General features: G+C 51.2%; 1 protein-coding gene across 4 annotated transcripts in view; it reads right to left on the bottom strand.

Annotated features, from left to right (window-relative positions):
* Nucleotides 1-16054, bottom strand: part of MCC (MCC regulator of WNT signaling pathway) — a 386129-nt gene that overhangs the window by 17562 nt on the left and 352513 nt on the right. For all 4 annotated transcript variants that reach the window (XM_032403844.1, XM_032403845.1, XM_032403846.1 and 1 more), the window contains 2 exons: nucleotides 14293-14476; nucleotides 3448-3682 (listed from right to left, as the gene is read on the bottom strand). In XM_032403844.1, coding sequence (XP_032259735.1) covers nucleotides 3448-3682; nucleotides 14293-14476 — 419 coding nt within the window. The remainder of the gene's footprint in view (nucleotides 1-3447; nucleotides 3683-14292; nucleotides 14477-16054) is intronic.

The following is a 16054-nucleotide window of genomic DNA, read 5'->3' as shown; positions in this document are numbered from 1 at the left end:
CCAGGACTCTCAAAGTACTGCCTAGAGTAAAAGACTAGAAGATTTCCTTTTTGGAGATGTGGTGAGGAAACTTATCCCTCAGGGTCTGGGTGGGAAAAGTGAAAAGAGCCTCTTTTGAGGAATCAGAGCCACATACTTGTCATATGTAGATGTGAAACAGGAATCTAAGCCAAGAATGTAACAGAAACTAGCCCTAAACCTCTGAAACCCACGGGTCCCAACAGATCCATGCACAGAACCACTCTGTAGGGACATCTACAACCCAGGACCCACAAGACTCCGTAGAACACACAATCCCCACCGAAGATGAGCTGGTATGCACACCCTCCCCTCAACCCACACAACGAGAAAATGGAAAACAAATCATGTGAGACAGGATCAGCATTTACGAGAACCAGAGATAACAGGTGAAACACTAGAAAATAAATATTTAAAATGAAGAGAGGAAGAAGGGTCATAATGGAAGGATAGGATATTCAAAAAAGAAGAGTGGATTTAAAAAGGAACCAAGTAGATCATCTAAAAATGAAAAGGTGTTTACTAGAGATCATGTACAAGAAGTGAAAAACCCAGAAAACTTGAGTTTCTCAGCAACTGTATCCTAGAATGAAATGGTGAAATCCAATATAACCTGCTGCTTGTGGTTTTGGAATGGGTGCGCACATCCCCGTGAGCACTGTGTAGGGAAGGGAGAGGACTCTGATGTTTTTTGTGTTTTTTTTTTTTTTTTAAAGATTTTATTTGAGAGAGAGAGAGAGAGAGAATGAGAGAGAGAGAGCATGAAAGGGGGAGGGTCAGAGGGAGAAGCCGACTCCCTGCCGAGCAGGGAGCCTGATGTGGGACTTGATTCCGGGACTCCAGGATTATGACCTGAGCCGAAGGCAGTCACCTAACCAACTGAGCCACCCAGGCGCCCAGGACTCTGATGTTTATCCTTCAGAAACCTCACAGGAAGGAACCGAAGCCAGAACACCAGCAATGGCTGCCTCTGGCTCATATTATGGGTTATTTCTCTCCCAGCTTTTTGTAATTTCTGTTCATTTTTTAAATTTTATTTATTTTGAGAGAGACAGAGAGAGAGAGGAGGAGGAGGGGAGAGGGAGAGAGAGAATCTTAAGCAGGCTCCACGCCCAGCACAGAGCCCGATGCAGGGCTTGATCTCACAACCCTGAAATGATCATGACCCGAGCCAAAATCAAAAGTCGGAAGCTTAACGGACTGACCCACCCGGATGCCCCGTTTCTGCTCTTTTAGACAATTTCTATGATATATACACATTTTATTTTCAATAGCAAAGGGAATATTTTATTCCACCAAAAATGTCTTTCCTGGCCAGAGTAACCCAGAATTTATCACACATGCTGGCTTGACTATAAAAAGGAAATCCTTAGTCTTTGGCCAAATGAAACACGATGATGGAACACAACGAAAGGGCAGCCTCACAGCTCATGCTGCAGGGCGCAAAGGCCCACAAACAGGTCTCCTGACTGGGGGAAAAAGGCACTGTGATGATGGACCCAATGCCTGGCTCATGGGCCATGAGAGGAGAAATCAGCCAAGGTTGCGTGAGGATTCCCCAGAGGGAACAGAAGTCAGGGTCAGAGCTGAGTGAGTGGGACACGATAAGACAGCTTGGAAGCAAAGGGCTGATTCCTAATCTGCTGTCAGTGCCCAAAGTCTTCCCAGGATTCAGCCAGACTCAAGACAGAGTAGCCGCCAAGGACAGGGACACATTGACCAAGTGACCCGAGCGTGTTGGGTTGACCATGATGGCGGCTCCTCTTTCCAGAGGTGAGTTAAGCAGAGGGGGGCCTGCTCTCTTGCAGGGACAGTGCTGGTTCCAACAAGAGACACCACTTATGAGCTATTGATTCAGCACTTCCTCGACCACCCGGCCCAACGGCCCTGCCTCTGGTTCCTAAGCTGGCCTCTGTCCCTGAGAGCCCCTCCTGTCTCAACACCTGGGGTCCAGAGACACTGCAGAATCCAAGGCTGTGCAAATCAGGCCTTTGTGCACAGGAGAGTGGAGTTTGGAGAGCAGGCTTGAGGACATGGCTCCCAGCTCCTACTCCCCACGTTAGGGGGCCCGGACCTGCAGGAGCAGGCCTTACAAGTGCCCACCTCTGCCCCAGGCCTGCTGAGAGCTGGTCGCAGCCCTGCAGGACCATGCTCCTGGCGAGTGGTTACTCGGTTTCCACTCCAGCTGGGTGCACACAATCCAACACAGTCTGGCCTGAACTTGCTGGGTTCTCGCAGACCCCACAGGTAAGGACAGTCCTCCAAGCCTGCCTTCACTTCCAACACCGGCCACGAGTACTGGGGGCGGGGGGTCCCCGGGCCACTTGCACTTCTCACTAACTCAGGGGCATGCACAACCCACTCGGATCAACGACTCCCTCAGCTCAGGAGTGCGCTGTACTTAGGATTAGGGTTTTACCACAGGGGGTGCACACGGGGGTCCCTGGAAGAGCGCTGCATGCAGATCTTTCCTGAGCCTTGGTGCCCAGGGATCTTACTGGGGTTTCATGACTGGGCATGGTGGAGAAAATCACTGGCCACACAGGGAACTCAATCTGTAGCCCTCCTCCCATCCCTGGAAGTCAAGGGGCTCAAAGTCCGACCCTATAATCACAGGCTCCATTCTTCCAGGGACAGCCAACCAGGAGTGGCCTCATTAGCATAACAAAGCTCAGGAAATTCCAAGGGTCTGGGGAGCTCTCAGCGGGAGCTGGGAACCCAGAGCAGGTATTGCTATCTTCTGAGAAAGCACTCGGCAGGGGAAGGCCCCCGTGCTTGGCGCCCCTGGCCAGAGCCGTGCAAAGTGCGTCCTGCGGAAGGGACGGCAGTGTAACCACTCCCCGATGACGGGCACTACCTGTCCAAGAAAGCTCCCCCCTCCCCAAGTTTCCAGATGCCAGTAGAGAATTCAGCCTGCCGGACGGTGAGCACAAAATCTCATCAGGAAACACAGATGTGAAGGGCACTGGCCAACTTCCCTGGAGGGTGTCAGGACCCCCACGGCAGGGAAAAGGGCATCAGGACACCGGGGCTCCGGTCCCTGTGCTGCACCTGTCCGCGCCCCGTCCTCCCCTACTCCCCATTAACACCAGCATCCACCCCAGAAGCACCTTAAGCTCCTAGAGAGGAGAGGTCCTTTTCCGGGGACAGGGGCTGCTCCCGCCTCTAGGGATCTGATCTGGCTTCTCGTGGAGAATGATGTGTTCCAGAGCAGAGCTGAGACACCCCTCTGGGGTCATGCCCAGCCCCAGGGACCCCAGACACACTGAAACTAGTCCTGCCTACAAATGAGGCTCTGGCTGTCCTCCAGCAGGAGGTGACTGAACCCAGACGGGGTCGACTGGTCATCATCGCTGACCTGCTGTCAGAGGGCCTTCTCCCGTCTCCCCGTGAGGACAGGGCAGCGCACGGGCCCCACCCCCACGCTACCTTCATGGCCATCAGCTCCTGCATCAGCACGGCGTTTTCCAGATCCAGCCGCTGGCTGTCCCCGCGGGGCTTCACGTCGTAGCTGAGCGGGTCGATGTGGATGCTCTCCAGCTCCAGCATGGTCAGCTTGACTGCCGCCCGGTCGTTCCGGAGCTGCTGGATGTAATCCTTCAGCCGCTGCTCGTCTTCTTTGGTGAACTCCGTGTCACAGCTGCTGGCCGTGGAGCTAGTTGTGCTGAGGAGGGAGAGAAACCCTCTCGCGGTCCCAGCCACCGTGAGCGGGTCCTGTCCCTGACTCCTTCCCACACCCCGTCTCTCCAACAGCGGCCCACGGTAATCCCCTCCCCGCCCCCCCGCACCGCCAAAAGAGAAAGGCATTCTTCCTGCCATGGGGCACTGATACCACCTTCGAGGAGAGAAATCAGTCTGAAGAATAACAGAAATGCTTATTACCCCCTTTAACACAACATGTGGGCCCTAAAAATGAATTCTAAGGAAATAATCCCACAGAGGCAACAAGATACAAAGACGTTTTGTGGCACAGCGGGTGTAGTTAATTATGGTACATTCCAAAAGGGGGGAAGTTATATGGACATCACAGTAATAATTTACGACATGGTGGAACTATTTTAAGTGGAGAAATAGGACAAAAGTAGTATTTGATTAAAAACTAGGCATACACGTGGGCCGGACTTACAAAAAAGGGATATGTTAAGGAACAAAGTTGAAGAACGAAATACCTATGGTGTGATGTACTGATACGTGTGTGTATGTGAACCTATTCGCCTGTGCAAACACACGTCCCCTCGGGGCAGGAGCTGGAGGGTGTGGTGGAAGAGGGGGAGGGGGTACCATGCAATAAGCCCCCCCACGTGTACTGCTACTGTGACAACCTCGAAAGCAGGACCCCCCCCCCCCCCCGCCCCCCGCCATTCCTCCTGCGTCACGGCTGAGCATACTGTCCACCACAGGGACCCAGGTCTGCCCATGGGGCCCTGGGAGGCCCGTGCTGAATGGTGACAACTGCCACAGCTGAGGAGCACTTAGGATGAACCCTGAGAACTGGCGGCCCCTGAAGGTTTCTGTATGACCCAGGCCACCATGCAAGGGTGAGCACCACAGGAAAACTTGAGGCTCTGGCTCTTAAGAGGGCGCTGACTTTTTCCGGCAGTGGGCAGGCTGCCCCCACTGGCTCAGAATGAGGCCCACTGCACCCTGTCAGTCCTCAAGCAGTTGAGGCCGGTGTGGATCTACAGTCTCTCTGGACCTACACTGGACCCACCAGCACTTGCCATAGCCCTCAAGGCTCCGGCCTTGGAAAGATGGCACAAAAACAAGCAAGGGCCCATTGAACTCTCATCACAACAGGCCAGGTTGGCATTATCATCTCATTACAGACTTGGTGACGGAGGCGCAGAGACGTTAGGCAGCTTGCCGGGTCATGAGGCTGGACACTGTACACCTGGACTTGGGCCCCTGTCTTCTCATTCCTCAGCCCCACCCTCCCAAGACTCCCATTGCTAGAAGCTGGGCCAGGAGCAACGAGTGGTCTCCACAGGCTGCTGGCTGCTAGAGGCCCAGGCCTGCCCTCCTCACCTCACCCTGGAACAGGGGTAACAGGCCCGGGACCCCAACTCAGCAGATGCAATTGCCCCATAACCTAGGTGTGACCAAGGACCATTCCACTCTTGCGTGTGACGCATTACCTAGAAGACAGGGCTTCTGCGGACACGAGGGTGAGGAGAGGGGGTGAGCTGGAGCTCCACCACTCAGCTGACCGTGCACTGGAGGAAGACAACATCCCAGGGCTTGGGTGATCTTCGAGTCAGAGAAGTCCCACTAGCACTGCAAGTTCCTGAGCACCACAGACTCTTTGGGGCTGCTCTCCCACCCCACCCTCTTCACCCCATCAGGACAGGCAGGATGCATCTTGCAGGGGAAGGGAGCAAGATCAGCCTGGCCAACATACATCATCTCCTTACAGGTTCTGACTGTTCATTTCATGCGGCAACGGGGCTGGGCTACGGTGCCTAGGTGCTGGGCCAAACACCCACCTAGATGTCACTGTGAAGGTATTTTTTTTAAAGCTGTAATTAACATTTATTTATTTAAGAGAGCATGAGTGAGTGAGTGTTGGGGGAGGGACAGAGGGAGAGGGAGAGAGAATCTCCAGCAGTCTCCCTGCTGAGCAAGGAGCCTGACACAGGGCTTGATCCCAGGACCCTGAGATCATGACCTGAGCCAAAATCAAGAGTCGGATGCTCAAGCGACTGAGCCACCAACGTGTCCTGAGATGTGATTAACACTTAAATCAGATGCTGAGTAAAGCAGACTACCTTCCATGATGTAAGTGGGTCTCGTCCAATCAGTTGAAAGCCTTAAGAGAAAAGACTGAGGTCCCCCAAGAAAGAAATTCTGCCTCCAGACAGCCTTCAGATTCAAGACTGCTACATCAAGCCTTCCTTGGGTCTCCAGCCAGTGTGCCTGCCTTACAGATTTAGGACTTGCCAGTCCCCATAACTGTATGAGCCAATTCCTTAAAATGAGTCACTCTTTTCCTATATATACATACCACCACCTCTACCCCCATCGCTCCTGTTTCTCTGGAGAACCCTAATGCAGAGGTGCTACCTTGACCTGTAACCCAAGCATCTTTGCCACTTGGTAGATTTACAGGTAGCATGACTCAGCCTCCCTGGGCCCACTTCCTCATCTGTAAAGTTGAAATGTAGTGTTTAGAACAGTGCCTAGCACGCAGTAAGCACTCAATAAATGTAGTCATCATTCAATTAAGTGATACTGGAGGGCCACTATGAGGTACTCTTCTAGGCCCTAGAAAAATCTCTACTCTCATGGAACTCATTCTAATAGGGGAGACAAACAAATAAAATACACAGTACATCAGACAGTGAGAAGTACAGCGGAGAAAAATGAAGCAGTTATGGGGAGCACAAAGAGAAGATGGGATTATTTTGTGCAACAGAGTTGTAGGGAGGGCCTGCATGAAAAGTTTCATAAAATAGACCTAAGGATAAAGTAGACCCACAGGACATGAGAAAGGGAGCTGTGTGGATATTTGGAGGAAGAGTGATCCAGGCAGAGGACACAGCAAATGCAAAGGCCCTGAGGCAGTGAGCGTGGCCAGCACGAATGAGACTGTGGCTGAGTTAGAGTCAGTTAAGGGAGAGGGGAGAGGTCAGAGAGGAGGGTGGGGGGGGGGCAGGGAGCCAGGTCATGTCAGGTTTTATAAGGGTTGTGTCTTTTTCTCTAGAATTAGAATGGAAGCCACTGGAGGGTTTGTAACAGGGGTGATGTGATCTGCCTTACATCTTGATAGGCTCCCTCTGGCTACTGGGCTGAGGAGATGCAGGGAGGCAAGGGCAGAGGCAGGGAGACACATTCTGGGCTATCGCGACAATCCCGGGAAGAGATGGTGGAAGCTGGGAGTGCAGGAAGGAGGATACAGTTATGATGATCAATCACCATCCCTGTGTTTTCTCAGGCTGCATTTTAAAAAGGACGAGAAGGGAGAAGCAGCAACACCCTCTGGCTGGAATACTTCAGGTGCCAATTTCATAAAGAAACGAAGCAGCTCAGGTGAAGCGAACAAGCTAACAGTAGCCCCAGCAGAGGGCGCTGGGGAGGCCGGTGGGACTTCTGAACTCGGGGGACTTCTCCGGAACAAGGTCCCTCCCTCAGCATCTCTGTGCTCTGCAGTAAAGCACTGCCCTCCCCCAGCCAGGGGGTGGGAGGGCGGTGGGGGCGGTAGGCATGCCTGGAACAAAACCATTCAAGTAGGACTCAGCGCTCACCTCCACGGACCGTCAACACGGACGTGGAGGGACAGATGTCTCAATGTCCCACAGACAAATGAGCAACAAGACGAAAGCCAACCGCAGCGTGGCATTCGCTGGCACAGCATGCCACAGGGCTGAGAGTGGGGCTGCGCTCGCAGGGGCGCGTGTCCCACCGCGTGGCGCGGGGCAGCACCAACGCCTCTCTTCCAGTGAGCCGGGAGGGGGCTTCAGGTATGAAATCCTTTCCCGGGGAGCTGGGGCTCCGGACCCGAGGCTCACTTTACAATCCCCGTCCTTCCTTACGTTAAAAATTATTTTGAAAAATTTTAAACGTATAGAAAAACACGGAGATGAAACAATACCCACGTACGTACCACCCAGATGAGTTTTATGATATATTTTCTTTGGACTACTTCTTTTTTTTTTTTTTTTTAAAGAAATAGAACACTTTCAAAGTACCCTTTGTTCTCTTTCACTTAAATTTCAAAATTCGAAGAGCACTAGAAGCTAGAGTTCTGTAATTATTCTGCAGGCACTAAAATGATACTATTTGGGCAGACTTCCATTAGCAGGGCTGGCGTACCCCAGTGGCTGCCGGAGAGTCGTTGCTGGGCCAGCTGTAGCAGCACCGCCTGGGAACTTGTGAAGCATGCGCATTCCCAGGCCCACTCCCAAGACCTCTAGAATGGGGGACTCTGGGAGTGGGGCCCAGCAATCTGCATTTTAGTGTACCCTCCCCATCATTCTGAGGCACAGCCAGGTTTGAGAACAACTGGTCTACCCCATAAGACAGGTGGGCATTTGCATGGTAGGTAGCCTGTGGGGTAACGGGATTCCTCCCCCTCCCCAAATTCTCTAGGGAGAGGCCATACACTCTTGGGCTGATCTGGCAAGTGCCAGTGATTATGAGCACACCTCTAACACCAGACAGACCTGAGTAGATGTTCTTCCTCTGCCACTGCCTAGCTTTATGGTCCAGAGTAAACGACCCAACGTTCCCAGGCTGCAGTAAAGTGGGAATCCGAATAATTCCCCTCTCACCAGGCTGTTGGAAGGGAGACGATGGGTCCCGAAGTGGGCAGGGCCGGCTAGTGCAGCACTCGTTCTGGGGGAGTTGGAGAAACATCTGTGCCCTTCCCAGCACCTCCCTGCACAGGCTCAGGGGCTCCCTCTAGGTAAGACAACCACCTAGCAGGTCATGCAGAATACCCGGGCTGAGGGAGAAGCAATACAGCAAGTGCTCAACGGGACTAGAGAAACCACCTAGAATGTTCTAGGAAACACCAACACAGGTGGGCAGAGGCTGACCGGCTTTGGGGCGTCCTAGACCCCTGAGGGTCTGAGCCCTGATACCTGGCTAGGGGTGGGGGGAGGCCTTTATCTCACTGTCTCTACCATGGGTATAGTTTTCAAAAAAGAAAAAAGATCTCCCTCCCCAGATGGACCCTTGTGGGACGCTCAGCATTCTAAAATGCTCTTACCAGGGCGAAGTTTGATTTCCAGCTACGCACTGCATCCCCCGAAGCCCCTGTGGCTTCCCTCCCTCCCGTCTGGGAAGCCGGCGGGGACTGGATCAGGGAGGTTAATTACAATTCTGCTTTGTGCCTTAATGTTCCACTGTGGAATAGGATTGTGACGGTGTGAAAGGCAGGGAAGCCTCTGGCCTCTCCTCTGCCTCCTGCAGCCGACAAAGGCGCTGCCGGTCTCCTGAGGGCCTGCCACTGGCTGTGGGGCCCGGGGTAGGTCATCCATTAGCTCTCCCAGCTTGGAATGCTGGATGGTCTCAGCTGTCAAGGGGGAATGAATCACTGTCCACCCGGACCGGTCACTCCTCGTCTCCAGGGTGGGAGGCCTGTTCTCTGAGAGCGATTTCGGGGAGGGCTGCAGGTGGAGAGCCCCAGCCCACCCCAGAATGGTGGAACAGCCCGTCTTTGCATTCTGCTCTGTTTTTTCAGTAAGCTGGGCCAGGTCATGTGGGCTTCTCCTTTCCCGGATGCTCTGCTGGAGCCCCCTCCTGCTGGCTTTGCTCCGCGTCCATGAGGTGCCAGGAATCTTCTGGCACACTGCACGTGGGGTGGCCTACAGCCAGGGGGGTGGAGGGGGAGTGCCGGCCACCTGGGACACCAAACCCTTCCACCTGCCCTGGCCACAACGGCACACGGACTCAGGTTTAGTTAAGCAGCTGTGGGTTTCAAATATCTGGTCTTCTGTCCCCCTTCTTTGTGTCCCAGCCTCATCCTCAAGACAACTCCCTATCCTGCTTTTTAGAAGAAAAATCTATTTCTCTGCAGCCTCCTCATCTTGTCATAGCAAAAAGCTAGAATGGCATTTCATTTCTTTGCCACAAAAACCAGAGATGGGTTTTCCCCTGAGTTTTTATCAATGTCTTATCTGGCCCCCATTAAGATCTCATTTCCATCAAGGGGCAGCTCATTTTCAGAAGGAAAATGCCATCAGGCTGGCCTTCTGTTTTACTGAGCATTTTAAATTTACTTGAAGGAGGGGGTCAGCCACTCCTAAATGGCCCCATTCCTCCAAGCAGAAGGTGGGCCTTGTCAACTGCCTGCATCTTGGAGTGTTGGCTGTGGGTACCTCCTCACCTCGTCCGACAATTGTCACTAAGGACTAAAAACACCTAAACACAATCCTAACCTTTTAGGTCTATATTCTCTCGGATGGTTATCAGAATTCTCTAGGAGGAGAAGTGGAGGTTATACGAAGAAAAATTATCTAACAAAATACAGGGAAAATCCGTTGCCAGATAACTGAAGTCCTCAAAACCTGCCTGGTTCCAGAAAGCTCCCAAGAACTTAGCTGAAAGTCAAAATGAGAAACAGATTCTATTTCCACAGCCATTTTTAAAGGTGTCCTTATAACAGTGTTGGAAATGAGACCTCTCTCAACCAAACATTAACCTTTTCCTCACTCAGTCACTGGTAACATACCAAGATATCAACAATTAGGAGGTAGAAAGCAAAGTATTAAGGGTATTTTTTGTCCAGAGATCAGCCAAATCGAAAAAATCTATACTACCCAGTTTTAGCAAGGGTGTGGAGGAAGAGGAGAATAACTTGATCACGTATGGAGGGCTATTTGATACTGGAAACAATCATTTTCGGGCCAGCAAATTTGGTTTCTTTGAGTTTCCCACAGAAACTGCACAAGAGGGACCGGCATGCAGTCAAGGACGGCAGCTCTAACGGTTAATAGTGAAAAGGTGGGGAGAAATGTCCGACAAGAGGAAGCTGCTTGAATACACAATGGACTGTCTGCCACCCAATGGGAGTGCGCAGCTACTGACAGATACGAATGGCCACGTGGGAAAGAAAGGGTCAGCCAAGGGTCTTAACAAAGGAAAAACTGGACAGGTAAATCTGTGGAAATATACCCCAAACTGTTTGCAGTGTCCTTTCCAGTGAGGGTCCTCCCAATGGAGAATTTGATATAATGCTTGGATTTTAATTATCTAGTTTTAAAATGATCACTTAATTCTGGGGCGCCTGGGTGGTGCAGTCGGTTAAGCGTCTGCCTTCAGCTCGGGTCATGATCGCGGGGTCCTGGGATCGAGCCCCACATCGGGCTCCCTGCTCAGTGGGGAGCCTGCTTCTCCCTCTGCCTCTCCCCCTGCTCATGCTCTCTCTCTCTCTGTCAAATAAATAAATAAAATCTTAAAAAAAAATGATCATGTAATTCTTTTGAAATCAGGTAGTATTAAAAAAAAAAAGGCATTTCAGCTCTCTACCTAGTTTTCACAGAGCCTAAAAAATAAATGACAAGGACATTTGAGCAGCAGGCCTGAGCACCATGCTGTCATGTTGGGGAATGTGTCTGAGGTGGACTTTAGAATCTACTAGCGCTTCTAAGCATTAATCCCAAGGACTTTGGATGGACTCTCCTGACACTTGGGAGGAGAAAGCAACTCCCTTCTTCAGAGGGACGTGAAGATTACAGTTACAACAGCCAGATCTGGTCTCTCACTCCCCAAAGCTTGCTGATGGTGGTGGCCCCGGCCTTTCCTAATGGGCCGGCCATTCTAATCCCATCCATCCCTTCAAAGGACAGGGTTCCACTGTCATCCACCCTCCTTTCTGCTCCAGTGAGACTTCACCTAAGAAGACGAGCTTAGAAGGTGAAAGGTGGGCATCCTGAGTTCCACTGCCCTTATTCCACTTTGGGGGTGAATGGTCAGCCAGGCGGAACCCGGACACCCGGAAGGTGCCCAGCGGCTCACCCGCGAGGCTGCCATCACCGGACTCCCACAGCTCACCATGATCCCGACCCAATGGTGGGACAGGAGGGACGCAGCTCTAGTCTCCACTACAGCAGACCTGCTGAGGCTTATTCTGTCTTGGCCACATGTCCTTCTGTAGATTTAGATCGATGACTGTGCTTCCATGGAATGAACTGAAATTGTGATGCTGGACAGGAAGGGTGGGCTTGATTAAGGATTCCCTATTCCCACCTCAATAATTTAGTCCACTGGCCTCTCTGTTGTGAGAGGCTGATAAAGCTATCCAGGCCATCAACATTACCTAGTTCCTCTGTCCATTAAGACAATGATAACTCCTGATGAGGCTATGGTTGAATTTTTCAAAAGCGAAACAGCAGTGTCTCTGGGCTCCTGCCAACAGTCAGCTGATAGGCTGGCTACCATTTTTATTCTCCTTGCTGGGAACTGCTCTGCTGCTGCTCCTTTCCCAAACCACGACCCTCCTGTCATCAGGGGCTGTTCGTCCGCTGCCAGAAAGGCATCTGGAGACCTGACACTCAGCGTTCCTCTCCTGAGACCTTGAGGAACAGCGGACTCTGGGATTCTCTGCACCAGCTGGTGACAGTGGGAGGAAAGGGGGTTATGAAGCCATGTAAAGCTCTGACACAGAAAACTCCATTTCTTTCTCCCCTAAACTTGACATGGGGGGATGTCTGAGCTGGAATGGCAAGATTTACACACAAAATTAGTCATTGTAATTATGAAAAGCGTTGGTGGTTTGGGACGTTTTTTCAGAGCCCACATGTCGCTTCAAGTAGATTGGTTGTGTCAGGACCAAAGAATGTGGTGTGCCACCCGAACGGCCTGCGTGTGGTGCTTTCGTGCCCACCCTGGCTGCTCGCACTTGGGTGGGAGGGTGAAAATGAATTTTTAAGGACAACGGAGTGAAATCTGAACTAAAGTCCTGGTACTTTGATGGAAAACCCATTTGAGACTGAAATTAGTTCAAGGGCCATTCTTTTGTGAGATCATCCTTAAAAAGAAAGACCATGTCCTGAACTGATCTCAACCTGCGTTAATATATCACCAAAAATGAAATTTCTCTAAGAAAGCTGTCTCAGAATCAAGGCTCACCTATACATTAAGGTATTTCTAACAAGCGTTCAAAACCAGGATCTTCCCTAAAAGGATGGTGAGAGTTCTTACTTTTGACAGACTCCAAATTTGTCTCTGATTTGGATTAAAACAAAATTATTTTGGGGGTGGGGAGGTGTGAGCAAAAGATGTGTAACATGCTCCTTAGAAGCTACTGAAACAGCATATATTCCCCGTCAACTTTCTTCTCATGTTCACTAACTCAACAGAACAGTATCAGTGACAACACGAGGACTACGTTTCTACTCTAAACGAACAAGGAAATTACAGATCATACACATCTGGGAAAGTCATTAAGAAGAGCATCTGCTTTCTGTGTTAAGCAGAAGAATGTGGTTTTAAGAAAAAAATAAATTATAATCTCTGTTTCACTGAATAAGACGATTGGTGTGCTGGAGTCAAAAGCAACTAACTCCCTTGAGTTTGTGGGCACCTGGCCAACTCCGTTACTGGGAACGGCCCCTCTCCTGAGGCCCCGGGTCCAGGGCAGGTAAATGGAGGCACTCAGGCAGATGGCTGGGTCCTGCCGGTTCAGAGAGAGATGGCAATGTTAAGTTGCTTTCAGGCACCGAGGAAACATGAGTATTTCTCCTTTGGCTCTTGAGATTCCATCTAGCCTTATGTGGTTCTTGGCACTTGATCTGCAAGTGGGTGCTGTTTTTTTAACGTCATGATATCCAACCTGTTGTAGTGGCAAGAATAATATGCTTGGTGCCAAAGTGCTGGGGCTCAGTCCTGATTCCCCTCTATCAGCGGTGAGACCTTATTTAGCCAAGTCCCTTACAGATCTCGGAGCTGAGGCTTTCTCACCTGTGCGAATGGGGTAAGTCACCCTTCCTGTCTTTTGTGATTTGGCTACCATATGAAAATCTGTAACAAAGTACTTTCTAGACCGAGAACTGATATGTAAAGGGAAGGCATTCATGGTTGTAGGGCTTTGGTGGTAAAACATGAGAAGATGGCTAGCAGAGGCTCCATTCTGATCCTCTCCCCGCTCCTGCAAGAATCCAATGGCTTCAGCAAATTATGCTTAGCCAGGTCTTCACTGCTTTCCTCCCCATCTTTTTCACGTACCCACTGCAGTTTTCTAGATTCACAGACACAGAACCTAAACTCAGGTTCATCACTGAGCGTCTGCTGAGTACCTGCTATGAATTTGGTATCATTTTGCAGAGCAAAAGAGATGGGAAAAGAGGAGGCTATTGCCCAAGAAAAGCTTACAAAGGACAGAGGCCTGAGGAGAAGGGGGCAGAGAATGCAGCCTGGAAATAGGATGCAGTGTGGGTCATGGGTACTTAGGGACCGTTTGCAGCAAATGGGCCTCACGCTACCCCAAATACTCTCAGAAATCAAAAACTATGAAGAAATGGCGAACAGAACAAAGTGGGGGAGAGAGCACCAGACAGAAAGGGAGGTTCGGGCTCCATCTTCAGGTTCCACCTTCTTGAGCCAACGTCCCCTTCTCTCTGGGCTGTGGTTCCCACACTGGCCACGGAAGGCCTTTCCCAGCTCTCCCATGCTGATCCCCCGACTCCCCGGACAGAGCAGGCTGCAAGCACGGGGACAACGCTGTCCTCATCCAAGCCTCACAGTCTCTGAGAGCTGGGTCACCACATGTCAAGCCTGGTGAACAGACCACACGCAGACACACGTCCGTCTGGTGGCAGGAGGGCCGGGAATTACCTGGTGTGGCTGTTGGAGGACAGGCTCTCCCAGGGCTGCACGCTGCAGCCGGCCACGGCAAAGGCACCCCCGCAGCTGCCGTCCAGCTTCATGAGCAGGGCCTTGGCCGCGTTCTCAGCTGTCTTCCGGCAGTCGTGAGCGCGCTTGAGCATCTGAGTGATGTTTTCATCCCCTGAGTGGTCTCCTACGTTGCAAAGAGGCCAAAGGATTAATCAACACAGTTCTACAGGAGACAAGCCTGGGAGCATGGTCAGATCATCGGTTGTTCGTTACTCAGGGCAGAGGTGGCCCGGTGGGGAGAGAAACTAGCAGTGGATGGCCAATGAAGAGACCCATGTGCGGGGCTGGGCGCCGTCACTTAGAGACTATATGGAGCAAGGCATGTCTCTGCTCTGGGCTCTACTGACCCTATCGATGAAGGGCTGGCAGGGCGATCTCTGAGGTCTGTCTCTAGCTCTAACATGCTATGATTTTCTAATTATCCAGGCTCCTGACTTCCCCCACTCAGTTGCAATCTACCACTTGGCCATTCTTTCCTGCGGTGGCACTTTCTCATGAACGAGGACCAAACTGTGCCCTGCACACATCCAGAGCTTTGCTTAGAGCTTTGGGTAGGCAAGAGAAACACACCGAATAGTTAAAATGAGAACTTGAGATCAGCAGTGTCTTTTCTGTGGCAGGTGCTATCCCTGACTTTCCTGTCTCCGCTGGGACACTGTCAGTGGTGAGCCCCAATGCCTCCAGAAATCAGGTACCTGGGCTGGAGCGAGACCTCAGGAGTGGCTGGCACCCACTCAAAGCCAGACGGCGACTTCCCGGTTGAAAATGTTCACGTTCTTGTTGTGTTTTAAAAACCACAGTGGCCCAACAAGTCACCAGCTTGCTACCTCTTCAGCCTACATCCCTAGTCTTCCAGATGCTTTCAAATGGAACCATGTGCTGAAGCCTAAGACACCAAAATGGTAAATGCAGAACCGGCTGACGTGAATAGGTGTGGGGGTCATACACTCCGGGTCCTCCCATCCTCCGAGCCCACTGCTGAGGCCCTAAGACACTCCTCCAGCTTCCCACGGCACAGTTTGAAAACCACTGGTTTAAGTCATCTAGAATGAGTGTAACGAATGCCTGTGCCATCAACAAGAAACAGAAAAAACCACTGGGGCTGGTACTGGGGGTAATGTCATCAACCAGTACTTGCTCACCAGAATGGCAGGTCCACTGCTGCCGTCAGCGGAATGGAAGGGAGATTTAACAGGGAGCTGCTCCAGGTAAGCCAACTCACAGCTTTACGGAGAGTGGGGAAGAAGTGTGGGCGCCTCCGTCCTGCAGGCTGAGCTTCCCTGGGCCCCCTGCGGCCATGTCTCTGACAGCTTTCATGTCTGCCTTTCTTCCTTCCTTTCTCCCTCCCTCCCTTCCTTCCATCAGTCCGTCCTTCCTTCCACAAACGAGGTATCTTACATCTGTCTCACCAACTGACAGCTCTTCGAATTCTGTGAAGCAGGCATGGTAATACTGACTGGCTCATTCTATAAATATATCATGAGCTACCCAGGATTATGTTAATGCAAAGCATTTCATTATTGATTTTAAGTATTTTAAATGCAGATTTATATAAGCCCTTCCAGCTCCTACCAAGTAACTGCGTCAAGTAGAGACAAGCCTAATGAAAGGTGCCTTTCCAGGGCAGGATGGTTTAAAGACATTGTCTGATGATACAAACTGGAAATAAGAGGATTGATTTTTTTTCCCCTTTAATTGATCA

Source organism: Phoca vitulina, unplaced genomic scaffold (assembly GCF_004348235.1).
Source record: "Phoca vitulina isolate PV1807 unplaced genomic scaffold, GSC_HSeal_1.0 scaffold6, whole genome shotgun sequence".
Taxonomy (NCBI): Eukaryota; Metazoa; Chordata; class Mammalia; order Carnivora; family Phocidae; genus Phoca; species Phoca vitulina.
This window is presented reverse-complemented; position numbering and strand designations above follow the sequence as displayed.